Source organism: Kwoniella dejecticola, chromosome 1 (genome assembly GCF_000512565.2).
Source record: "Kwoniella dejecticola CBS 10117 chromosome 1, complete sequence".
NCBI lineage: Eukaryota > Fungi > Basidiomycota > Tremellomycetes > Tremellales > Cryptococcaceae > Kwoniella > Kwoniella dejecticola.
Genome location: NC_089301.1, coordinates 1,881,536 through 1,906,956, shown reverse-complemented (window position 1 = coordinate 1,906,956; position 25,421 = coordinate 1,881,536). Strand labels below are relative to the sequence as shown.

General features: G+C 48.3%; 10 protein-coding genes across 10 annotated transcripts; 6 read left to right on the top strand and 4 right to left on the bottom strand.

The window, feature by feature from the left end:
• Positions 1-325: 325 nt before the first annotated feature.
• On the top strand, positions 326-2,506 carry I303_100714 (tubulin gamma chain; the record flags this gene model as incomplete). Its single annotated transcript, XM_018404087.2, has 10 exons — positions 326-352; positions 414-435; positions 523-533; positions 601-762; positions 854-1,036; positions 1,155-1,439; positions 1,505-1,660; positions 1,790-2,107; positions 2,235-2,374; positions 2,452-2,506. The coding sequence occupies 10 exons, from the start codon at positions 326-328 to the stop codon at positions 2,504-2,506; spliced, it is 1,359 nt and encodes a 452-aa protein (XP_018266741.2).
• A 311-nt stretch (positions 2,507-2,817) lies between these two features.
• Positions 2,818-4,159, bottom strand: I303_100713 (uncharacterized protein; the record flags this gene model as incomplete). The annotated part of the gene is made up of 6 exons (XM_065968181.1): positions 2,818-2,865; positions 2,963-3,132; positions 3,193-3,454; positions 3,848-3,904; positions 3,980-4,020; positions 4,132-4,159. The coding sequence occupies 6 exons, from the start codon at positions 4,157-4,159 to the stop codon at positions 2,818-2,820; spliced, it is 606 nt and encodes a 201-aa protein (XP_065824253.1).
• Positions 4,160-5,051: 892 nt separating this feature from the next.
• On the top strand, positions 5,052-7,689 carry I303_100712 (uncharacterized protein; the record flags this gene model as incomplete). The annotated part of the gene is made up of 12 exons (XM_018404085.2): positions 5,052-5,834; positions 5,910-5,957; positions 6,018-6,167; positions 6,227-6,302; positions 6,363-6,410; positions 6,471-6,555; positions 6,636-7,028; positions 7,117-7,127; positions 7,198-7,248; positions 7,347-7,424; positions 7,491-7,554; positions 7,629-7,689. 12 exons carry the CDS (start codon positions 5,052-5,054, stop codon positions 7,687-7,689), a joined length of 1,848 nt encoding a protein of 615 aa, XP_018266739.2.
• Positions 7,690-8,250: 561 nt separating this feature from the next.
• Positions 8,251-8,667, top strand: I303_100711 (uncharacterized protein; the record flags this gene model as incomplete). Its single annotated transcript, XM_018404084.1, has 3 exons — positions 8,251-8,278; positions 8,353-8,488; positions 8,589-8,667. 3 exons carry the CDS (start codon positions 8,251-8,253, stop codon positions 8,665-8,667), a joined length of 243 nt encoding a protein of 80 aa, XP_018266738.1.
• A 1,048-nt stretch (positions 8,668-9,715) lies between these two features.
• I303_100710 (uncharacterized protein) lies at positions 9,716-11,435 on the top strand (the record flags this gene model as incomplete). Its single annotated transcript, XM_018404083.1, has 6 exons — positions 9,716-9,981; positions 10,138-10,221; positions 10,295-10,372; positions 10,443-10,565; positions 10,653-11,270; positions 11,375-11,435. 6 exons carry the CDS (start codon positions 9,716-9,718, stop codon positions 11,433-11,435), a joined length of 1,230 nt encoding a protein of 409 aa, XP_018266737.1.
• Positions 11,436-12,325: 890 nt separating this feature from the next.
• Positions 12,326-14,472, bottom strand: I303_100709 (uncharacterized protein; the record flags this gene model as incomplete). The annotated part of the gene is made up of 2 exons (XM_018404082.1): positions 12,326-14,212; positions 14,272-14,472. The coding sequence occupies 2 exons, from the start codon at positions 14,470-14,472 to the stop codon at positions 12,326-12,328; spliced, it is 2,088 nt and encodes a 695-aa protein (XP_018266736.1).
• A 1,236-nt stretch (positions 14,473-15,708) lies between these two features.
• I303_100708 (uncharacterized protein) lies at positions 15,709-17,708 on the top strand (the record flags this gene model as incomplete). Its single annotated transcript, XM_018404081.1, has 9 exons — positions 15,709-15,893; positions 15,974-16,343; positions 16,432-16,557; positions 16,613-16,680; positions 16,742-16,768; positions 16,851-16,993; positions 17,088-17,303; positions 17,443-17,576; positions 17,667-17,708. The coding sequence occupies 9 exons, from the start codon at positions 15,709-15,711 to the stop codon at positions 17,706-17,708; spliced, it is 1,311 nt and encodes a 436-aa protein (XP_018266735.1).
• A 1,231-nt stretch (positions 17,709-18,939) lies between these two features.
• Positions 18,940-20,300, bottom strand: I303_100707 (uncharacterized protein; the record flags this gene model as incomplete). The annotated part of the gene is made up of 4 exons (XM_065968180.1): positions 18,940-19,145; positions 19,215-19,899; positions 19,963-20,200; positions 20,272-20,300. The coding sequence occupies 4 exons, from the start codon at positions 20,298-20,300 to the stop codon at positions 18,940-18,942; spliced, it is 1,158 nt and encodes a 385-aa protein (XP_065824252.1).
• Positions 20,301-21,500: 1,200 nt separating this feature from the next.
• Positions 21,501-23,369, top strand: I303_100706 (uncharacterized protein; the record flags this gene model as incomplete). Its single annotated transcript, XM_018404079.1, has 1 exon — positions 21,501-23,369. The coding sequence occupies one exon, from the start codon at positions 21,501-21,503 to the stop codon at positions 23,367-23,369; it is 1,869 nt and encodes a 622-aa protein (XP_018266733.1).
• A 490-nt stretch (positions 23,370-23,859) lies between these two features.
• On the bottom strand, positions 23,860-25,354 carry I303_100705 (uncharacterized protein; the record flags this gene model as incomplete). The annotated part of the gene is made up of 6 exons (XM_018404078.1): positions 23,860-24,263; positions 24,342-24,370; positions 24,448-24,543; positions 24,620-24,852; positions 24,936-25,064; positions 25,130-25,354. The coding sequence occupies 6 exons, from the start codon at positions 25,352-25,354 to the stop codon at positions 23,860-23,862; spliced, it is 1,116 nt and encodes a 371-aa protein (XP_018266732.1).
• Positions 25,355-25,421: the final 67 nt, after the last annotated feature.

Sequence of the window (25,421 nt, the reverse complement as noted above, 5' to 3'; positions counted from 1 at the left end):
CATTCGTGGACTAGACGCGGCTTCATTATTGTTTTCAGACGCGCGGTGAGACAAGGAGATTTGTGCGAAGTCCATGTAAACAGTCAATGTCGTGCATTCCAAGCTTGTCCTTGCTTTCTTGCATGAATCCACCAACTACACATCAACGATAGCTTTAACGTCCATTCAAGAAGGCACAAGCGACGAGCACTAGCACGATACGTCGAGATACGTCGAGAACACAGCTCAGCAAACAGCTCACCCGTCAGTAGCACTTGGCCGTATCTCGTTCCTTAGCTTCATCGTCCTGCGCTCTCCGTCAAAGCCGAATCAGTAGCGAGACGTCATGGGTAGGGAGATCATATCGCTGCAGGTGAGCTAGTCGTCTTGATACTACCGTGAAAACTCAGCTCATCTTAATCGATGCCTCATAGGCCGGTCAAGCCGGTAATCAGAGTATGTTCCATTGTTAACCACCTCTTTTGCCGTATCATGAACCCGTACCGAGCTGACTCTCGATGGCTTATGTTTTACCGGTCACAGTCGGTGCTCAGGTAAGCTAGTCCACGAACGATCTTCGGACGTGTATGACACTGACACTCCCGCTTGTCACGATGATAGTTCTGGCAAAAGCTCTGTGCGGAACATGGTATAACGCCCCAAGGCAATCTGGAAGAATGGGCTCAAGATGGAAGTCAGGGAGATAGGAAAGATGTCTTCTTCTATCAAGCGGATGATGAGCACTATATACCCAGAGCTATACTGATAGACTTGGAACCGAGAGTGAGTGATATACATCATCTACTTGATTGGCGAGAGCCAATCCGGCTCCACGACAATCAGGCTGATGATCAATATCTGATGTGGTGTTCAGGTCATCAACAACATACTGTCGTCTCCTTTCAAGGGTCTGTATAACCCAGAAAACATCTACGTGTCGAAAGATGGTGGCGGTGCAGGAAACAACTGGGCACAAGGGTATAGTGCAGGAGAGAGGTTGTATGATGACTTGATAGAGATGATTGATCGAGAAGCGGACGGAAGTGACAGTTTAGAGGTAAGGCCCGCTGCACTTCATCTTTCCTCTCTTTCAGATAGCACATGGTACACACCGCCTATGCTATGCGAGCGGAACATTCGATGCTGACCGACCTTTATTTTGGCCTTGAACACAGGGCTTCATGCTGCTTCATAGTATAGCAGGAGGGACAGGATCTGGATTGGGTTCATATCTGCTCGAACGACTTTCCGATCGATTCCCTAAGAAGCTCATACAGACATACTCGGTCTTCCCTGAGACAAGTGACGTGGTCGTACAGCCGTATAACTCCCTATTGGCGATGAAGAGATTAGTGAACAACGCGGATAGTGTGGTCGTCTTGGACAATGCGGCGTTAACGAGGATTGCCGCAGATAGATTACATATGCAGGATCCGAGTTTCGTGCAGACGAATCAGCTTGTAAGGCCGCCGAATGCCCTTCTCGCTTAGCTGAGCTCACTGATGACTCTGTTCACGCTGGATAGGTATCAACGGTCATGGCGGCATCCACCACGACACTGCGATACCCGTCATACATGAACAACGATCTTGTCGGAATCATATCGAGTCTGATACCCACACCAAGATGCCATTTCCTGATGACGTCCTACACGCCGTTCACAGGGGACGAGATAGATCATGTGAGTGTCGCCTCATTCTACCTGCGTCATCTTAATGCGCGTCTTTGCCTCACACTTTGCCTATACCGCGCAATTACGCTTCGAATGTTCTTGTGAAGCTGGACTCACGCTGATGACGGGCATGAACAGGCTAAAGCCACACGCAAAACCACTACGCTGGACGTAATGCGCCGGCTCCTCCAACCAAAAAATCGAATGGTGTCCACGATCTCCACCAAGTCGTCCGCCTATATATCATGCTTGAACATTATTTCCGGTGATGTGGACCCTACAGACGTGCATAAGAGTTTACTGCGAATACGAGAAAGACAGTTGGCCAACTTCATACCCTGGGGACCGGCTAGTATACAAGTGGCTTTGACGCGTAAGAGGGGCGGACCTCCGGGAGGACCAAATAGTAATAGAGTCAGTGGTGTGATGATGGCGAATCATACGAGTATAAATTCGGTAAGTACATTTCCAACCTCAAACTCTTGTTCTTGTCCTTGCAACTGTCTTGAAGTGGAAAAGAAGAGAAATAGGGTGGGAAAGCAGAAAAATGCTGATCATCATGGTGTTCGGTATTGATCGACAGCTTTTCAAACGAATGTTACATCAATACGACATGTTGAGAAAACGAAATGCCTTCTTGGAGCAATATAAGAAAGAAGAGATCTTCGCGAATGGGCTGGACGAGTTTGACGATGCTAGAAGGGTAGTGGCTGAACTGCAAGAGTGAGTGATACTGATCCGAACAGCCCTGTTTTGGGTTGGATGCGAGTCAAGCTGATATATATGTTGGCCGCGTGTAGGGAATATGTCGCAGCTGAGAGTCCGGACTATATAGATTATGGAGCTGGGGCGTAGAGTGCTATGGGCCTGGAGCAAGGAGTCGCCCGAGATGCGATTTCAGTCACATAGATTCGGGGATCAGTAATACTATTCGTCACCTTTGGGATTCTGGTCAGCAACTGTATGTATATGCGACATGTAACGTGTGCCGATTTGTTGCCTTGGCTTGATGTAACAAGATGGTTGCTCAGTCTGTATTTCGTATGTATACATTCGACATTTTTAGACAAGACAACTGATAGACAACCACGACCTATTTTTATTTCTAGCTGTACCTCACCACGTAGCAAGCAGAATACCAGCCTTAGTGGCGCTCATTGCAGCGCTTAGGCGGTCTGCTTCTTGGAGGGATCAGAAGTGAATCTGAGGTAAGGCTGCAATCCGGACAGACAGTCAGATTAGCTCGGCTCCTTATTCTTTAGGATTCCGAAATTTCGCAGGACTTTGCAGCACGGCACAAGCACGACTCACGTAGACGGTCTTCACATCATCTCCGAAGAGCTCTTTGACCTTTTCACCTTGTACAGACGGGTGGATAATCACGTCGTCTCCCTTCTTCCAGTTGGCAGGAGTAGTGATCTTGTGCTTGTCTCCCAATTGCAAACTGTCAATCACACGAAGGATTTCAGGAAACGAACGTCCTGGGTAAAAAGTCAGTTTCATGGCTATTCCGGTCGTGGAGGAAGGTGGAGATGACCCACCAGTGGAAGCAGGGTATGCGAGGGTCAATCGGATTTTTTTCTCGGGATCAATGATGAAGACTGTTCGAACGGTGAAGGGGATACCTTTCTTGTCGACGTTGGTAGCGTCGAGATGATCGAGCATGCCGTAGAGCTCTGATACTTTTCGATCTTCATCTGCGATGATTGGGAATTCTAGACCGGGCCCATTGGGGGAGAGGGCATCGATATCTTTGATCCAGCCTTTATGCGACTCGGCGTTGTTGGCTGAGAGACCGATGAGCTGATGAGACGAACAAAGAAACGAACAAGCAAACGTCAGTATTACTGAATCAGTATCGATAGAAGCTTGTCATTCTTTGGTAGGGTTCAGAGGACACCACGCAGGAGGACAAAAAACTGCTTGTTCTGGGGGAGGGGACAGAGACGGAAGGAGGCAGGAGAGAGAGGGAGAGGAGGGAAAAGGGGGAGGGAGGGGGGGGAGACAGGGGAAAAGGGGGAGAAAAGGGGGAGAGACAAAAAAAGAAGGGACAGGCAGGAGGATGATGGAGAAGGGGAGGGACAAAGAGGAAAAAGCAGGGGGACCAGTCGGGAATAGAAGAAAGGACTTGGGGGAAGTCGAGGAAAAGCTCGGTCAAGTCAGAGGGACAACCGGTTTTGTTTTCAGCTGGCTCACGTAGTCATCTGGGTGAGAGAAGAGGATCGTCCATTTGCCGTCGATGAATTGGTGGAACTACGTGACCGAATGAGGAATTAGCATAAGATCATCGCCAACCGTAGTCAAGGGCCAAGCAGATCTATCACTCACGTCGATCTTTCCTTGAGAGGTCTCACTCTGGAAGTTGGGGGCTGGAGAGCGATCACAAAAGTCAGCATAAATACCGAGAGAGGCTGAGTGGATCGCCAAGAGTCCACGGAACTCGATCAATCTGGCGTCCAAAATAGATGAGACGAGCTTACCGATATCACCGAGTCTGACGTTTACCATTTTGAATAGTTTATTCGTATCTGATGCTGTAGGAACAAGCGATGAGTATGCGTGATGAGAAATGGAGGAACAGGAAGACACGGGCGATCTTGTATAACGCTATGGCTTATATATTGTTATTGTACCGGTAACCGGAGCTGGAGCTGCATCTCACCACCCTCGCACGTAATGTCATGTCATAGAACCAAGTATCCGAATTCCAGATGATTGGGATATGGCGTATAACTGAGTAATCAGAATTGAGCACGCCATCGATAATTATCATCTTGCTGCAATTCCCAATTTACTCGGATCGCCGATCACGTTTCGAGAAGGGCTCCGCACACAGACTGATCAATCTGATATGCTTGTTCTGGTAGTTCCCTTCTCACAAGGAGCATTTGTTGACACGTGGCTGTGAGGTGGAGGTTGTCCTTCAAAAGTTGATGATCGATGCGGCCTTTGATCGTGGTTGATTTCTTTTCTCTCGCACCTCAAGTATGAGACTCGTCACCTTGAAGCAAGGTCAACCAGTCGTAACGGATCAAGAGGGGGACACTGCGTTTCAGGCGACCTCAAACACTCGCAGAATAAATGGACGAGCCTTCCAAGTCGAAGCGAATTTGCCATAAAGCAGCGCATTCTTACCATTCTCCAGGCATTTCATCGTTAGATACCTTCAAAGGATAGGTCAGTCACAAAGGTTGTCTCGACCATTTAATTGAGTCGTCTTTGTGAGTGCATCAGCATAAATACCAGGTGTCAACAGAAACATGCTCTCTCTAGTCCCGCCCAAGTCAAATCAACCCAATTTATCATATACAGTAACTAAAATTCAGAATAAGATTGTTTACCGAGAAACAATCAGATTCACCTACGCTCTTTTAATCGTCTTACGCTCACGCTTACAGAAATGTTCACAGACTATAGCAGACCCATGTTGAACGACATCCACTCTAATTCCCACGTCCGCTTCGCATCTATCGATATTGATCGACAATCCCCTCCAGCCTATCATGCAAGCTCCCCTTATAACGAAATGGAAAACAGCATCGAAGTAGACTTGAGCAGTCTTCTTTCTCAGGCTCAAAGGCAACAACAACAAGCCCGATCGAATGCCTTATCCAGCTGCGGACCCGATCGCGATACCGCACCGAATAGTCGGATCAGGCGGAAATGGGAAGAGATCCCCGCTACCGCGTTTGGCAACATTCTACGGGTCCGAGACGATCCTACCGATGATAACGATCTGACACCAACCAATGCAAAATCGAACATCTTATTGCCTGATGTGAAACTGAAGGGCGATCTACCTCGACAGCCCAAAACCGCTCCTTTGCGCTTATGGCGTGAGCTACAACCGCTCAACGAGCTATACAGCGCTCCGTTAACCCCTCAATGCGGTCAGACCTCAGCTTTACAACCTCCACCAACTGCTCAACAGGGTAGTCTGCAATTACCTGCCTCTTCATCCAATCATACGCATTTAGCTGTAGGTACGACTCCAGGTGATAATACCAATAACGTGAAAAATCACTTGGACGGGCTGTCCATGCACCTCGAAGGCTTATTTGAGCAGGTCAAACAGCTGGAGGAGATGAAGAAGGAAGTCAAGTATTGGAAAGATGTGTGTCTTGGCTTGGAAATCGGAAAGAAGGACTTGGAGGTTGTTTTGGCTCAGAACCAAATACAAGAAGTAAGTCTAATGGTACATCCTTGAATCGAGCTACACATGTGCAGAGAATCGATATTGACGGGGCGCTACGATTAGATCCATTCGAAATTTTCCGCCGTGCTCATCGATGGAGATTCTTTCGTGGTGAGCTCCGTTTATCATGGCAAAACCTGCTACAAAAGCTCATGTTTTTCCCGTTTCAAGTTCAACCAAACCTCGTTACAAAATGGCTTTGAAGGCGGTGAAGAAGCCGCTAACAGCCTGTTGAGAGCGGTCGATGAACGCTATGCCTCGTCAACGGTGATTGTGCAGGTCTTCGTGAACAAATCGACGCTCGGCGCCACTTTGATCAAAGTAAGTGGAGCTGATTCACCGTTTCAATGTGACTAATCGCCAAAACTGTACCACCGCAGAATGGGATCGTTCAGACTTGGGCGAAGTATGATCAGTTCTGGCAAGGGTTCTCTTCTTCAAGCGGGTTGATCAATGGTGTGTCCACTCAAACTCAGTCTGACCGGGTCATAGAGTAACGACTAATGATGAATTCAGTCTGCGATCTGGGCTCGGGAGAACAGACCGCTCAGCAGAAGATCAAGGGTAAGAGCCATTGTCAGCAGCGATGTCTATACACCGGCTGATAAATTTGTTTGGCCACAGATCACATCTCGTTGTATCGCGATAATGCACAATGCGATCGGATCATCATAGGTACTTCCGCACACAATTTTCGGGATTTCACAGAGTCAGTCAATCTCTGGATCAACGATTCTGAGGGGATTATGATACGGACGAGCTGACTATCTGCGTGCCTTGATCCTCCAGCTTCGATGGTGGAATCTCTTCCGACAAGGTCGTCCGTCTCGCTCAACATCCGGATGATTGTACCGAAACCTCCATTATCGTCATTTCAGACCTTTTCCAGTCCGATGAGCTTGTCCCCCTGACCGCCAGACCAGCCGTCCAAAGCGAAGTCGTCTCATGGAGCCTAGATGACCAAGTGGAGGTGTATGACTGGGCAACATTCGGGACTCCATGCGATATTAAACAGCACAAGAAGTATCACGACAAGGTCAAAGTATCCTCTATCTCGGTATCGAGTCATACCAATTCGTCGGGGGATGATCTCTCGCCAAAGAAGAAATTCAGGAAACAGACAAAGTACAATAAGGTAGCTGCTGAGCAAGTGAGAAAGCTGGATCCTCGGCCATGTCATACGTGAGTCTAACATACTCTGCTTCAGCTGCACGTCTTCGCCTTTGATTTGATTTCGTCTTACTTGGTGCTGATTCTTCGATTTGGACAGTCATTATCTAAGTAAGTTGTACCCTGCACCGTTCCCCTCGTTCCAAATCTACGTTCGCGCTGATTGGATTTGGTTTAAAAGGTGAATGGGGATGTCGGGATGTCGATGCTTGCTCGTACGGACATGGCTATCGTGAGTCCTGATTATCTCGTCGTGCTATCGCGGCGAGAGGAAATCAGATACCCTCAGGATGTAATGGAAGCTGACTCGGGGATTGTTCATTGATGCAGGTCTAAATAACGCCCAATTGGGAGAATTGTCGAGAATGGCGAAATCGGTCATCTGTCCCTATATGAAAGAAGGTCGATGTGAGCTCTCTGTCTCTGATTTGGCACCTTATGGATTAAGCGGTGCTGACGTTATTCACTCGACAGGTCGATACGACGATGACGATTGCGTGTATGGCCATAAATGCCCCAATGCTCCAAAATGTCCCTTGTAAGTGATCTTCAATCTACTAGTAGCTACAGGCATCTCGTGCATTTCGCTGACTGTGTAATGACGCTTCGCAGTGGAGATGGATGCAGGTTCCACTCTCTACCCAACGGGCATGGCGAGCTGGATAGAATGTGAATGAGGGCGTGAAATCGCAAATTGGGAAAAGAGCTTTTCGCAGTGTATCCTGTTCATCGGACTATCACCACACTTCTTACTTCAAACCCGGCACCTCATCTGCTGCATAATGATCGTCTATATAATCTGGACAGCTCTCGCATCGCCATTGATATCTGTTGTACAGTATGACACCTTGCATAAACATATAAGTGTGTCCTCTAAAGACGTGCGACATGCCCCAAAAAGCCTTGAAGATAGGTTATTGTATCGAGGCAGATGTGTGTAGGCACGCATGTACGTATGTGCGTATGTATGTCAGCGATGATCACCGATCAGCCGAATGTCATGCTTCGTCCCATCAAATAGACACGTCAAAGGGCGTGTCTAAGTTAATTTGGACTACTGTGTACATATTTATATATCGCAAGTCTTCTGATACACCTTTGTACTTGACGATGATGATTGATTTTCAACACTCGATTTCGCCACTCGATGTGATATTGGATCGAGCTGATACCTTGTCAAAGTTCGACTGAACTCAAAGCCCAGAGTCCGCATCAGACAGCAGACCTTTGCGAAATGTACAGGACTCCATCAAGTCGAGAAAGTAAGCCATTCCCTGTGCGCCATCGATTTTCGGCTTCGAACCATGTGAGCTGACAATGGATTGGCGTGTGATAGACTTAACACCTCTTCTCCCTTCCAAAGGTGCTCAAGACACCCCTCCCGCCTATTCGCCACCTCATCACCACACTTCTACTCCCCAGGCAGGGAAGGGAAAGGGAAAAGGCCATTGGTGTATTTTCAGGATGATCCAGTAAGTTGACCCCTATCACCATCAATCAGTGCGGCCGGCTGAGCTCACCGGACTGTACGATACAACAAGAAGGAGCTGACGTTATGGAGTTGCACCGCAGTAAAATGTGTCATCCAATCTCGGGATCCCAGACTCGAGCTGAGCGAAACAGAGGAGAAAAGAGAGACGAAGGAGGATGATGCTGGGTGCTGGCATCTCAGCTGGTCTCTCGGCCTAAACAGCTTGATGAGATCGCATCACTTTCTGAATAGCAATCCTCCCTGCTGCATGTCATCAGTCACTTAGCCAGATATTAAGATTTTACGATGAAGCTCTTAGGAGGTTGAAGGGTTGTTCCGTTTTATACCAGCACAGAGCACGGAGCATCCCACCCCTTGGCAATTTTGATGACTGTATGTATGTACGAGCTGCTTTAGTCAATCATGGACCTCATTGCCGCACAGCTAGAGAGTGAGGATGTGATAGTGAGATTTGCGGAAGAATCTCATTTTTCGCCACCAAGTCTACCGGGTGATCTCGAGATCAGCTGGGGACAGGCCACGAGCTATGTGGACCTCCTGTGAGCGCAGTCAAGATAGTAAAAAAGTAAGGCGGGTCGTCAAGAGACGCACTGATCCCAGTCTCACTTTCATCCTGTTCAGAATGGCTTAGGACTCCTTTGGGATTTTGCCGACTGATTGAAACCCATGATCCGATGATCGTGTGCTGCGGATTGACCCATTTTCACCATCAGCATATGCACCGACGAATTGACCGGGATCGCGGATCAGCGCAGTCCGATCAACTTATGTCAAGTGGTCGGGTAAGACACCTTCTGGTTGTTGGTCTCACTCCCCTTCCACTACCAATTGCTGTGTAGGACTTTGCTAGCTTCGACCGATGATCAGAACACAGGGCTATTCAAGCTTCGGAACAAGACCCTCCTTTCGGTGTTCTCTTATCTGCAATTCCGTTGTTTACCATCAAAACCAACAGGTATCAAGCCACAAAAATGACTTATCTCAGTGCAGTATCTGACGACTCAGCGTATGCTCGTGCGTGATTATACAGTGTATATATGTAGATATACTTTCCAAGTTCCTTTTGAGATCTTTTGTCCGCACTCTTTCTATATTTCTCCACAACGAAGGTGCTCGCTTTCATACCGCTTGACTATCCAGTAGTAATCTGCCACGCCTTTCTGATCTCGGGCTCCCGACCGCCTTTGATGGCGTCTACCTGTCGAATATGGCTCATTTCGCAGAACATCAGATTACCTTGATACTAGGATCTGAGAATCAGCCGGATATCTTCATTGGACCTATCCTTCCTTCGTGCACAGATAAGGTCATTAAGCTGGGCGGCAAGATACTGGGTCACGACTACCATGCCTGTGACCCGTTGTCCGAGACTTTTGGGTCAGACCAAGAGGAAGATGGACTTTTCGCGATGTTCACCGATGAGAGTGGCGATAAGCTCAGAAGGCGGGTAAGGGATAAATATGGGAATGGGAGGTGAGTCGACCTTACTGTATTGGAGGTATAGCTAGGCGCTCCTGCCCTCCATTTTCTACTATATGCTTGCGCCGAATGAGTACCGCCGATAATGATGGAAAATGGATGAAGTGAACAAGCTGACGCAATGTCGCATGATTTTTAACCTTGCCACAGATGGGGACAATTTTTCCGATTGGCGGAAATCGCTCCTCAAGGTGGATCTATGAGTTTGGATGATAAGCTTTTCATCTTTCCATCGTGCGTTGGGATCATATTGTCATCACTCATTAAAGCTAGAGATCAGGCGTTCTCTGCTGAGAATGTATCGCAGATCAACGAATGATGATATTCTTCGATTCGACAACGGTGTCTGTGTCGAAGAGTTCACAGACCTTCGCGCCAATCCTCGGTAAGTCACCGACGAGGCGAAACAGGGAGATTCGAGTTCAGCTGGTCTGACGAGATAATTCGTATTGTAGATGCCTACTGGAAAGTCAATTTTTTCATTGGCGTGAGCTTTTCTTGAGCCTCGTTCCAGACGCTCAAGATCGTATTCAGATTTGGATCGACAGGATCTTCATACTCGGTGAGATTGCAGCAGAGTGGGTAAACTACATCTCATTCGAATCGACTTGAGTCGCACTCTCATACGCATACACTGGACTGACCTTGCCTCTTTTGGTTTTCAGACCAATCATTTCGACGATACTCGCTCAGCTGTTCGATCTGCCGGTATATACAGCGTCGATACCGCCTATTTCCCAAACAGGCCAAGATTTGAACTTATACATCAAAACGGGGAGTGCTTGGGCTGACGAGATACAAGATCGGATTTCCAATACGTGTTCAATACCTTGCTCAAGCTTGGTGACTCCTCGCACATCCCCTTCCCCTTCGCACACCTCGACCTCGATATTGCATTCACCTCATCTTCAACCTCTCTCGAAGGCACTTCGGACTTTGTGCATGACGCCCATCGATCCGGGTGAAAAGTGGCACGAGCAGCAAGAAGAGCGCGACGATAGGGTAGATGAAGTATATATCCATATAATGAAATCCAAGGCCGACAACGCAGACACAAATAAGAAGAACAGTCATCTTCTCAACGAAGAATCAACATCATCATCGCACGGCATCGATTACGCAGGTGGACCGTTGGACTCACCAGCATTCGCCCATGGACTTTCACAGCGAAGTACTGACCCAATGCGTTACTCGCATACTTCTGGAAAGTTGACAATACCGCCAGACGATAAGTTTCCTCACCTGATGTATGCCTCGATGATGTGCGAATACAGGAGATTGAAGTGAGTTGATTGCATCTCATCCTCGACTGCCATCCTGTAAATTACCTGCAGCGGTCCGTGTCAGAACGATGATTCAGCTGAAAGGTTGACATCGTGTACTGTAGGCGGCTGGTAGACAAAGACCTGTATATCAAGCCATCATACCAGTATCAAGAGCAACATTGACATCAAGATATCCTGGAGAGCCCTTACCAAGACATGACTGTCCAAGACAAGTCGATCGCATCCTTCCTTGATACACTGGCAACGGACACTCGGATTTCGCCCAAACCACATCATGCTGTAAATCACACTCGAGTCGCATAAGTCATATCTTATCCTCATATCTCATATCTCATACCTCATATTTCATATCTGATAGATATCTCATATCTCATATCTCATATGCCAATATGAACGGACACACAGCTGCAGACGCAATGCTGATCATATGCAGAAATCTCTCAGCCGAATCATGAAATGCTTCGGTCATGTGCGAACCCATGTCTAATTAGTCAATTAGCCAATCGTAGTACACCATTTATGCATTAATCATGATCATCAAGAACAGTTCTTATATTTACGATTCGAGGGGGTCATCAAGCCGTTAGCCGTTAGACATGAAAGCATAAAGCATAGACGACATCAGGGCATGAGTGAGATTTGTCAAGGAGAAAAATGAAAACCAAAAAAAAAAACAAGAGTGAAAGAGAACGATAGAAGATTGCGTGCGTATGATATGGTATGGTATGGTATGAATATGATCTCCGATCGTTAACGCATTAGACATAAGACATGAGACATCAAGGTGAATTTTGAGTTTTATTTTTCTTGGTATAGCGATTTTAATGTATATGAAATGAAGCTGTTGACGTCGCTCGACGGTCTGTTGATTTGCGTATTTGTCTTGAGGTCAGTTGAGTCTGTATTCGATTGACTTGGGTTGATGTGCCTTGATCACACAGAAGAACCCCGGATAGAAGTAGAAGTAGGAAAAAGAATGACAGATGGATTATCGGGAGTATATCGTATGAATGTCCGGAATTTGCGCAATGAGGATTGTCGAGGGGAGTCGATCAGAGTTCCAAAGATTCTCTAGTTCTCATACCCTCCATATATCCTTGAGGTTGTTGAGCCTGAGAATGCCCATTGGGATGTCCGTTCGCTTGGTTCTGATTCATCGCAGCATGTCGTTCACTTCCAACAGCACTATTGGAACCAATCGAACCTGATCCCGATCGGCCACCGATACTTGAATTCTCCACTTCTTCATCCTCCTCAGAGACCCTTCGACCCATGATCCCTCCTGTCCTACTTGCGCTCGGTCTGAGGGTTCCTCCGAATCCCCTAGATTCGCCAGCTGGGCCTCTAGGATTCCTCAGCGGTTGAGAAGAGAGCATTTCTCCCATCGGATCTGCACCACCTATAGCGGCACCGGTCGTGGGGTTGGAGAAGCTAGAGATCGAGTGACCTTTCGAATGGAGTCCTAATCCTGATGGAAGGGGTGGTACGGGTGGAACATCGCCTATACTGGAACCGAATAAATTGTTGAAGGATCCTGATCCCGAATTGAATCCGTTAATCCCACTACCATTCCCACCTCCGAAGGCTCTTCTCCCAGCTGACGCCCCCATAGAAACATAATCTCGTCCACCTGCATCCGCTCGGAGATTTCCAGACGATCTTTGCGGATTGAGCGATCGTGCTGGATCACGAGCTACGACGGGCCCGTTGAACCCCCTCAAGTCGGGCATGGACTTCTTGATCCGTAAGTTGGGTGACAAGTCGGTCGGTGTGGTAGAGTACGGCGAGAGATACGATGAAGAGGAGACCGTTGCAGATGACGAGGTGGTCAGAGTCGGCCTGGAAGGAGCTTCCCGAAGCACCACTACGGATTTCGCTTCGCCTTCGCCTCGAGTTGAGCTGGACAGTCCCAATTTCTGAGCTACCAGATGGACGATTCGCCTTTCTGTCGCGGTGAGGTTTTTCGAGAAAGCCAGCTCGTCCCTCATGCGATCCTCCTTGAATACCAGGACCCTTGAGTAAATGTCCAGGACTGCGGGATCATTCAAGTCAAGCGTGACTGGGAGCGAGTCGGAATTGGTTGAAGTAGCTGATTGGGGAGGACTGTTGTTATCATAACCACCTCCGCCTCCGCCGCCGTTCATGTTGACGCCGCTGACAGGTCGGGAATTGGCATTGGGCAGAGTGATAGGAGGGGGCATCATTTCCGACTTGTCAAATTGTATACTTCTCATCCTCTTCAATGCCTTTTCCCTCTCGATCTTATCCTTCTCTCCGGGTTGAAGAACCTTCTTGTACTCTACTCGCAATTTCCTGCCTTGGACATCGTACCCGTTCAAAGCAGCTACGACTGACGCAGCCTCGTCGGGAGCCCTGAAGTTCGCGAAAGCCAAACCCCTGAAAACGCCGTTGTCGTGATGATAGTTGAATGCGTAAGGTAAGGGTGCACCGAGGGACTCCATCACACCCAGCAAGGTCTCTCGAGTGACCGCAAAGGGAATATTCTTGATCACTATTGCGGTTGGAATGACATCGTCGTCCGAAGCAGGAATAGAAGGCATCCCATATCCGTTTCTCCACCCATTGGCTTGTGATCGATTGTTGTTACTCAGACCAGCTAGTGATTGGGAACCGAATTGAGGCAGACCGCCAGCGGGGTTGTATCCTGCCAGATTGGGTGCGGACGCAGCCGAGTTGAGCTGATATGACATGATCGGCGGAGGGGAGGGTGTGACCGCCATGGGAACGAAGTTGTCGACTGGTGGGTAGTTTGGCTGTTGATAGGATTGGTAAGGGTGAGATGATGCGGTGGTAGGGACGGACGTTATAGAAGAAGGCGGTGAGAGCGCAGGAGGGGAAGGTGCGTCTCGTCTGAAAGCTTCGAAAGCGTTGAGATTCGGTGATTCTCGAGAAGGTGGGGCGTTGGGGTCATACCAGCCCTGCAAGGGTAAATTAGCAGGGTACTCCCTCTTTTTTTGAGAGAGACAGTGAAGCTTACTTGTGGGATACCAGATCTCGAAGCTCTCTTGGGACTGGTAGCCCAATCCGGAGAAATGGTTGATCCTTGCGAAGGGGGACCGAAGACTCCGTTGTAACGATATTGATTGTTGTTCGTTTGTATGGGAGCGGGGTATGAGCCAGGTGGAGGAGAGATGGACAAGGAATGGAGATTAGGGAGCGGTGGAGAGGTGTGATTCATCTTGTGTCAAAGTGGACTGTCGCTGATTGAGGACGACGAAAGACGTGGTTTGTGCCAATTAGACGCGTAGGTCTGGTAAATTAGTTGTTGTTGCTACTGAATCAGGGATGAGGGAGATGTTTCGTATATTATGAAATATCGTTTCTCCACTAAAGCAACGCCGCTTTGTTTGTTGCTCTGCAGAAACGAGATTGCTGAATATGTATGTAGAGATTCAAGATGAATGAATTTATATCTTTGGATTTGTAAATTTTCGGTCGTTGTGTGCAGCTTTGTTGGTCGCGGTTGTTGTGATATTGAGGTCAATGTGGTTTCGTTGCTCGTTATTCGTTTCTCGTGAGGTTTAGATGAATGCTGGTGACATGAATGCGAGAATAGACTCAGTAGGTGTATGAGATGCAAGAGGACAGAGAGATATGATTCTTATGTATGAAATGGCTAATGCAGCGTAATGGGGATAAGGTGGGTTGGTAGTGAGCGTACTAGTACTCAACATGACATGATTCAACACGAATCACCCACCCACCATAGTAACCAAAATAATGATATAACCCATCTCACCATACACCAAAACAAATAATCATTTTCTTCTTCATCATTTTACTCATTTTATCCCGGCATGAGATTTGCAGCCTTATGCGACTCCTCCTCATAGGCATTCACACAAGCGATATCATCATAAGCCATGTATCTGCTCGACCGAGAGAGCTCATCCAGATCACATAGCACACAAACCATCTTCACGTCTATGCCTATATGCCCAATAGTCTGAAACCTTCATTCACTACGCGCCAAACTAGACAATTTTGAAGCAGCTGAATTGATGGAACGCGACATCCCTTGTTTGGGAGATCGACAAATCTGTATATTTGTACCTCCACTTTATCGTTCACGTGGCTATGACGTGTGTGCCCATGTTACACGCACCGACATTCCGCCAAGACACCGGGTACCTGCTCAGTGCTTATGACCGCCTGCGCCCTATGATGGGGTATACGGATCAAAGGCAGGGTGAGTAAGTGAAATGATGCATCATCGTTTGGAAAGCGGTGCGGTGCATGCCTGCAATCGTCAACAACCATAAATACCCTTATTTATCACTGTTATCAAGGTCGACCCATTCTAATCTTCTTTCCTCCATACCATAATCTACTAGCGAACAATTTGCCGCTTTACATCCATAATTCCAACTTACTGTGTATACGTTTCTGAAACAACAGCTACAACAAAGACAACATGGGTCTAGCATCTAAACTAGCAGCTGCTCAAGCAGGCGGGAACACCAACCCCTATGGCGGAGGTGCACCACCCGCTCAACAGGCTCAACAGTCTTACGGTGCTCCTCAAGGACAGTACGGTCAACCTCAACAACAACAGCAATACGGTGCTCCCTCTGGTCCCCCTCCCCCTACCGGACAAAGGTACGTTGGTCTCCTCGTTACCAATTTCATTCGTGGTCGCTCAGCCGATCGATCGTACATGCTGATGACAAAGCTTGCAGACCCACCTCAGGCCAATATGGCGCTCCCAGTGGACCTCCTCCAGGACAACAAGGCCAACAGCAGTACGGTGCCCCAGCTGGACCTCCTCCAGGTCAATACGGCCAACAGCCTCAAGGACAATATGGCCAACAACAAGGTCAGGGACAATACGGCCAACAACAGGGTCAGGGACAATACGGTCAACAACAAGGCCAAGGCCAAGGTCAATACGGTCAGCAGCAACAAGGTGTACCAGGCCAACAATACGGTAACCAGCCTCCTCAATATCGACCTCCTCAAGGTGCTGCCGGAGCCGCTGGCGGTGCTGCTCCAGGCGGCGGACCCAACGCTCAAGCTATCTTACAATCCCTGACTCACTGTGTGCAAGAGGTATGTCCCCCCCCCCCAATGGCCCTCTTATTGCGGCTCAACCCAATCCGAGGGCTTTGAGCTGATTCGTGTGATGTGCTGTGCGTAGCAAAAAATCCAAGCTTTCTATCCTCCAGGAAGCTTAGAAGCTATCGCTCAGAGAGTCGCCTCTTCGGGCGTCTTGTCAAAGGTCGCTTCCGAATGGAGAATGCCCTTGGAACTCGCTTCTGATTTGGTGAGCCGCATTAGCGATCGTACTGTGTCATACAAAAGCTGACGGTGTCGCACAGGCCAAATTATCCTTATTCGACGTAATCTTGTACGTCGACGACAGTGGAAGTATGGCTTTCGAGCAAGGGTAAGTGCCCATCCTCTTGCTCAATCAATCAATCGATCAATCGCTAACGAATGAGAGACAGTGGTGAACGAATTGACGATCTCAAATTGTAAGTACAGTCCGGCCCTTGCAAAAGCTTCTTATACTGTGTGACTCAGATGATTACGGTCGCTGACGGCAGATATCTCTAGGATCCTCTCCCGAGTCGCCTATGCTACCTCCCTATTCGATGACGACGGAATCCAAGTCCGATTCATGAACAACAGACTCGAAGGAAACGGTATCAGGTCAGAGCAAGACGCTTTGAACTTGGTCAACCAAGTCAAATTCTCCGGTAAGTGTTGTTCCCCCCTGTCTGTCCCCCTGTCCTTTCCTCTGAAGAGCTTTACTGCAAAATGCGTTCCATAGGCTAAATAGGTATGATACAGGTCTCACCCCATTGGGTACTTCGATGTGGCAGAAGATCCTCCAACCTCTTGTCCTCGGTCCCGCTCAACAGAACCGACTCCAAAAACCAGTCCTCATCATCGCAATCACTGACGGAACTCCCGCCGGAGAGAACAGGGACGAGATCATCAATGTGATCTTGCGGACCGATAACGAGTTGAAGAGATCTAGATACGGTCCTGATGCAGTATCTTATCGTGAGTTGTCTTGGCTTGGAATTTGATCTTCCCTAACTTCCCGCGCCGCGCATAAGAACATGGCATGAACTCATCGCCTAAACAATCCTTCTTCATGGGTTCACATGTCAACCCGTTGACGTGCAATGTGGTCTCGCAGAATTCGCACAAGTCGGCGACGATATGAAAGCTATGAAATTCCTCGAAGAGCTCGACACCCATCCACAAGTCGGAGGGCTCATTGACTGTACTTCGAACTTCGAAGCTGAGCAAGCTGAGATGATGCAGAAGAGTGTAAGTAGTGCTCTCTCGACTTAGCCACGTCTTCCGGTGACCAGTGAGAGCAAGAACTTGTTGCTAAACAATTTCGATTGGATGGTTTAGGGTATCGATCTCACCCCCGAGATGTGGCTCGTTAGTGAGTGATCAGTCCCCTTTACAGAATAGAACACCTTGCTTTCGCACAGACTGAAGGGGCGAAGGAAAAGAGCTGATATCGGTTTGACCTTTCGCAGAGTTGTTGATGGGAGGTGTAAGTCACCTTGTCCTTTCTTTCACTATCTATATTCGATGATCGGTAGCTGACTCTGCATTTTACTGACTTATTGTAATACTTGATAATTGATGTCAATACTACAGATCGATGATTCGTACGATGACCAGGTTAGTCTACTTTACCCTTCAGGTTTCTCTCATCGCGTCTTCATGTCCCTCGCTCACTGTGCTTCATTTTCCATCTGATAGGACGAGGCCACAGGCGCTAGAAGATAAACTCAATCACAATACTCGGTTTGGCCTTATTCACCTCTAGCAGGTTGAACCAGTCAAGGTCAGGTCGAGTGAGGGAAGTTCAGCTGAGGTCAGGTACGGTCAAGTCGTGTAGCGCAAAATAGCAATATAGTGAAAGAAAAAGTAATATACGTACTCGTAGTGGAGGGAGGACACATGCAATAATAATGGAACAAAGTGATGTAGGGTCATTCGTCATTCTCGATTGATACCGGATCGCCCTCGGTGTTCAATCCGATTACGATTTGGGCACATTGTTGATTGATATACTAGTACTATCTGCATAGAGTATAGTCTGATATATGGTATATGTTCATACACATGTACAGTACAGTATACAAAGCATCAAGATATGATTATCTGATTTAATACCAAAGAGTATATACAATTATTTGTGAATCAAACGTTTCTGGCTATATAGCTTCGAAGGATGGGTGGTTGACGTGGTCAATGGGGTCATGAGGTCGTGCATTGTCGTTTATGGGTTTGAGCTTTTCGATATTTTACAGATGGTCTCCTCTTTTCTGGAGTGGAGTTCGAGTAGGGGTAAACAGCTGAATTTGGACTTATGAGTTCTGCGGGCACGGCTATTTCTGACGATGACATAGAGTCAGCCAATGTAATGTGCGCATGCACCAGAATAACATGATGCAAGGATGCCGGTGATCTTCAAGAGATGATTGCTGGGTGTGTTTCTCAGGTGAGAACCAGAGAGAGCGACAACTGGAAATGGGGCAAAGGCTGATAGCCGGGTACGTAAGGGTGGAAAGCAGGGGTACAAGGAGCAGGATGGTGACGGCCTCAGGGGCGAGGAGAGGTTGTAGACTCAACAGTCCCAGAGCAAGCACGAATGACACTCACTCGCTGCTCAGGTAGCATTGCCGGTCCCTCCGGCCAGTCTAGCATTCATCAAAGTTCTTAATTGATCATTCCTAGCTTTTTCAACCGCCAGATCGCGGTTAAGCTGAAGGATGATAGCGTCCTTTTCCGCTAATTTCTTGGACATCTCCTCCATGTCCTTTTTACGTTGTAACCTATGTTTTTGTGCGGATCTTCGGTTGATATCCCTTCGATCTGTGTCAAGTGGATATAATCAGCTACGTGCGACGCTAGCAGATGTGAATATATTAGATTTGAACTCACGTTCCAGCTTATCAGCTTTTATCTTATCTTCCTCCGTCATCCCATTCGTACTCCTCCCACTTGTCCTTCTTCCCCCGCCTCCTCTCGATGGACCAGCTGTTGTCTGCGAGTGAGCAGTGTTTCTAGGTAAGCTGATACCAGCTTGTTGGGGAGATACCGCTTGACTGTGACCGTGACTCTGTATATTGTTTGGCGATACGCTTGTAGAAGCAGGCGGAGGCTGGTATTTCGTCCACGTCATGATAGCTGGTTTACCGCTCAGATCTATATCCGCTATTCCCAAATCATCGATATGTGACTTGACAGCTAATGGGGGCCCGTCGTTGACGGAAGCTAAATCATCGTCATCCGTATCCATATCTGTTGTGCTGTAGTACTCTGATGCATCGATCGAGGAGGTGGCTGCTGAGTGGTATGAATGAGCACTGGGTGGTCGGAAATTGTAGCCTGGAGCCGGATCGACAGGTGAAGTGAGGGTGTGAAAGGGGTTATGGACTGTATTTGGGGATGGTATCGGTTCAAAGGTCGAATGGGGAGATTGAATCGGTTCAAAAGTATCGCTTCGTGGCGTAGGTATGGGGTTGAAAGTGTTGAATTGCTGATTGGTAGTGGATGAGGATGACTGGGATGCCGAAGGGCCGGAAGGTTTACTCTCCTCTTGGGACAAGTTGATGTATTCTCGCATCTGACGTGGGGAGCTTTGTTCAGTATTGACGATCGTCCCTTATCAGAAGAGGGGGAGACTTACGAAGCTCAAGCCGGAGAGGTTATTTCCACCCATATCTTGAGTCTGAGAATGTAGAATGCCGATCATGCCATCATCGTCTCCTGCATTGACTCTGAGAGCGGTATTGATGTGTCCTTCCAAGCTACTTGTATTGCCAAGAGTTCTCGAGCTGCTGGAGCTACTTTGATTCCAAAATCGAGTGCTCGGTAGGTCTGATCGTTTCTTGTCGGGTACTACAGTCGCCGTCGAGGAGTTGAAGCTGTTGGGATGTGAACATGGTCAGCAGTCAAAAAGGTAGAGAGGATAGGCGGAGGGAGGAGATGAATGTACCTGTCGGCGGGTCTAAGTGGTTGTGGCATCATGCATGCCTCCAATCAAGTATGGATGTGTATGCGGAGGTTGTATGTATGTATGTCTGTACGTATGTATGGAGGGATCGAATGAATGACTATAGTTGACTGTATGATTGATGTTGATGGATGGTTCATTTGTTGATGGGAGAAAGATAAAAAGATGAGAATGAGAATGAGGTAATTGTCATGCACTCAACTGTAATCTATCTCGTTATATCCTGGGGCAACTTAGAGAACGCGACGACAAATTAATCACCAGTTGATGTCAACCGCTTCCTCACGCGCGTCTGCACAGCTCATGATTTTCGTTATTTAGGCACCCTAGCTTACCATCGGTGATGCCGGTACGCCTAGTTGAAACCCTTGGTCTGCCACATGTCAGCTATCTTCAATTATGGGCGGCGACGCCTTACATGTTTCTCGTTAGTACGTATATCTGGTGATGTTCAGGAACGCGTAATTCCAGAACACGGAAACCATAGAGACCCTTAATCCTTCTGTGGTTTCGCGCGATCTCTATGCCCTCCATCGGCTGAAGCACATCGTACCTGTAGGGTTTGGCGCAAGAGAGATCTTGAATTTTCCTAAGACAACAGCTTTGCGACCCTCTGTATACCTCTTGTAACCTGGGTCGCCGCCCAGTTATCATAAATTGTGGAACAAACAGGTGACGGATCCCAGTTCCGTGGGTGTTAGCGATGTCGCCCCCTCCAGCTGTCAAATGTCGGATAAAACGATACGCGGTATCCTTTCCTTTCCTTTCCTTTCCATTGGTTCTGGCCTTTGTTTGCCTGTGCATCAAGTCCAGATCTCAGAGTGACCCCACCAAAACACGACATCCCATTCTGATTCTTACCCTGAGTTAGTCAAGTTTAGTTGCAAAAAGTGATTTTCCTCGAGAGCTCAAATCAGTCTCGGCATTTTTCCATAACACCCCTACTCACCATACACGCAGTTCATCTGGACATGCTGAATGTATGCATTTTGCATACAGACGATGAATTGAATTGCTCACTTTGCTATTCAACAATCAGTCGTTGACACGCTTGACCTCAATTCGTCCTTCTGTGCATATATATCGACTATCCCACTCACTATCTCGACTTCGCCCCGTCGAAAGTAACGTAAGCCGGGCGTCCTGCTGCGAAACGCTCCACCGTTGCCACCGTGTTCGAGCATTCGTCGATTCCCCGTCCAGCTCAAGCGATGATACCGAACTCCTCTACCATATCACCTTTTGCTGCATCTGCACCACACTCACCTGAACAATCTCCTCGAGCTTCAATGTCGTCCTCCGGCTGTTCTGGGTGCCCACCCTTGACTCCCATCGACGAATTAGACAGAATGAGCTCAGGTCTCATTATCAGCACTGAGGAGGTTAACGACGAGGCAGGGGAAGTACTTCTTCCCTCAAAGCAGTCGAGCCCGAATGATGTTAGAAGGTCATCTAAAGTTAATTTGCCCAATCTCGCTGTACCGCCTCCGGCTTTTGGCAATTACTCTTTCGGCGCCTCGTCGCCTTCTGCGTCTTCGTCAACGTCTTCCATCGGCCGTACACCCAGCCCACTGTCATCGACAGACGACGTCGCGCTACCTTCGGAAGGTTTCAAATTCGGCACGTGCCCCACCGACTCGTTCGTCGGTACACCAACCGCTGAGCAAGGACCATTCGAATATCCAATCCCCCCTTCGGGTTCATCGTCCTCTGGGTTCTCCGCTAGTCCCCCGATCGGTTCGCCCACTTTAGCTAGACGAGGGAGCTTGGCATTAGGTATGACTCATCGACGAGAATCCATCATCGCTTCGCACCCTCCTCCTATTTCATCCGCCTCACATAGTCTATCATTATCTCCACCTCCGACCCGCAGAAGCTCGACTTGCTCCACCATCACTACCCTCCCCGTCGCAGGACGCCGCCCGTCCATCGTCCACTCAGCCACTGTTGAAGTCAATCTCCCTCAAACACACTCTTCTGTTCCGCCTTTCGAAGAGGCACCTCAACCTCAACCTTCGTCAGCTAGCTCATCTCGCCGACCTTCCGTGCTGATGTTCCCCGCCAAACCGCTTCCTGCGCCCATACCTCCCTCCCTCCTCGCTAGACGGGGCTCTTTGCCGGCCGCTCAGCTATTCGGCCTCCCCTCATCCGACCAACCCCATCGCACTCGAGCAAGCTACAGCAACGCTTCCGGCTCAAACACCATATCGACCGCATCGTTGTACCTGCGCCGGCAGAGCGTCGTGTCCGAAAGCGGGTTCTCAAATGGGTCAGGCGCGACCATCATAGATCATACCGGAGCAAGTGAGGAGAATTTCAACGGTATCAGACGACCATCAATGAGAGCGAGAACGCCTTCCTCTGATTTCTCGGCATTGCCATCCCTATCTCAACGTAGAGGCTCATTATCGTTCTTCCCCCCTATATCAGCGCAGTCGCAGTCACAGTCACAGTCGCAAATGCAAATGCAATCGCCAATCAGATCATCCTCTATCTCTTCTAGGTCAAGTATAGCCTCGAGCTCTTCTCACCGATCCTCAACTTCTTCTCGAGTACCTATAAACTTCTCTCCTCGTCATCCGAACTACGCCCATACTTATGGTACTGGACCTTCACGACAAAGCTCAATCACCACCACCACCAGCAGTACCTCCTCCGTGCCATCCTCGCCCAAAGTAGGATATATAATCAAGCGAAACCGGAAATCCATCACGGAAGCTTCATATTCCTCCGCATCGAGTAATCAGAGTAATCCAGGTCTGAGCAGCTCAGAAGAAGAGAATGAACACGAACATGATCACGATCAAGAGGAAGAATTACCTACGCCCAATACGGGTAAACTCGGATATCACGGTGGACAAGTACCTTCCGCACCTACATTCTCCGATCCCTGGTCGACCGACCTCAGCCTCAGCCATAAACACGATGCTACGACAACCTTACTAGATAATAAAATGGGCGAAATGACGCTGATAGAGGATAAGTCGCTCTTTGTCCCGTTGGAGACTCCACCCTTAGAAACTGTTTTAGAGAGACCGCCGTTAGAGACTGTAGATAGTGGTGCGACGGAGCGACCTTGAACCTTGGACCTTGAGCTTTCGAGTACTTGAGTTTTTGAGCTTTTGAGTATTTGAGCATTTCACACAGCGGCCTGAGTCTTATCTTATCGTAATCATCATTACCATATTCTTAGCGCGTTTCGCCTTTGTTATTGTTATCGTCATGTTCATTGTTGTAGAAGTAGTGTGACATTGATAGGGAAGAGGCCATAAGCCAAGACAAGCGATTCAGCATATCCACAAATGGTGTCCGCGATTTTCAGTTTTTGTATCACTAGAACCCAATTTTCATTAGTAGGCAAGAGTCACGATAGATCGCAACGAATACGAAATACGGAGTGCAACACGGCATTTATAGTACCCCAAACATGGCATGTATTGTATTTCATGAATCAGATACAAGACGTAAATCATTTTACGCAGAAAGCAAGCATTCTTGGCGGGGCGACGCAAATATAGCTGGTTCCAGGCTTCAGTGTATGCTATACATGCATGCAGGGCTGGTATCACTTCATCTAGCCCAAGGTGCTTTTGTCCCTTCTCCACCCAATCCCAACCCCACTTTTAATTGAGAGGTACCGTCTTGCCGGCCTGCCTCAGGTATAACCTCTCCCCACAGCCATCCTCCTATCCATAAACCTTGTACGACCACGCGCTTGCCCGTCACTTCCCCAGTGAACATCTTGCGCAGGCCAGAATGGATTTTCACCCAATTAGGCATCTGCGAGAGGGAATGCAGCATCGGCGAATGCTCCGAGAAAGCTGCGCCGGATTTGAAGAGGGTTAGGTGGTACAGTGATAGCGTATACAGGTCTTTTATCTCTTCTGGGGCCGTCGGCGATGAAGAATTGTTGGTGGATTGAGATTTGAATGATGAGGCGAGTTTGTGAGATTCGGATGGACTCAAGTCGCCATCTGGGAGAAAAAGCTGATCAGCAAACATAACGTGCGACTGTCCAGGTCGATCTGCTGCAGATTTGAGCCGACATTTACCTAATAATTGTGCGGACCCGAAGAGATACCTGTCCAGAGGAGACAGTCAGCAACTTTGGCCACAACGACGACAGTTTCTGACGTAGAAGCGCTACTCAAAGCTCACGGCAAGAAGCAATAATCGTCCAACCCCCAAACACCATGCGACCCTGCCGGTTCTAATCGGTATGTTTTTTGCAGCAAAGTAGTGAGATCGAGGTATCTATGGATGCCGCAGAGATGAGCGAGGTATCACCCTCCGGCACCATTCGAACGCGAGATGCAAAACTCTGTCTCACTTTGTAAAGACTCTTAGTATCAGTTCATCCTCTTCATCTTCCTTGGCACCTTCACTACCTATCCAACCCGATATCACGCAAACCCATAAAGCCAATACGAACGCCAGCTCGTGACCGGTCCCATAATCTATTCTGACCGGATGACCGAATGCGTATGAGTTGAGCAGAAGAGGCAAGAGTTGCGCAACAAGCTTGTCTGGTATATTCGATGAATTAAACAAAGCTGGTAGACGCTAATTTCGCATGGTGCCATTACCGTATGATAAGCGAGTTTCCCTACCTGTCGACTGGATTTCAGATTGGAGTAAGAGCTCACCGCCTCTACAAGCTTCACATACGTTCTAAAAGCCAAATTACCGAAGCGTTGACTACTCTGAGGCTGTATCGGCACCTCTGCCACCCATCTCATCATGCTCTCTACCATATCCATGAAAACTCGGATACCCTGTACAGTGACAAGTCAGCTTGTGCTCCCAAGTCGACGAAGATGAGGAGGTGAATAAAGCTGACTTGTGAGTCACCATGATATTGGCCTCGAAGGATCTCTTTCCCCTTGATACGTTCGCAGCGCCTCTTGATCCACCCCCAGAATGCCTGATACCCGGGCGTAGTGTGCCATTGAGACACGGCCGAGTCGTTCGTCAGACAGGGTCGGGGTTTTGCCGGATCGGAAGGCAGGTATATGCCTTGTGACCGCGAGGACTCGCCATTCTTCTCGAACCCGTTCGAGATCATCGTAGCTTGACTCTTGTGTGACGCCCTTTGCACTCTCGATTTTTGACTTGTCTGGTGTCTTGTCTTG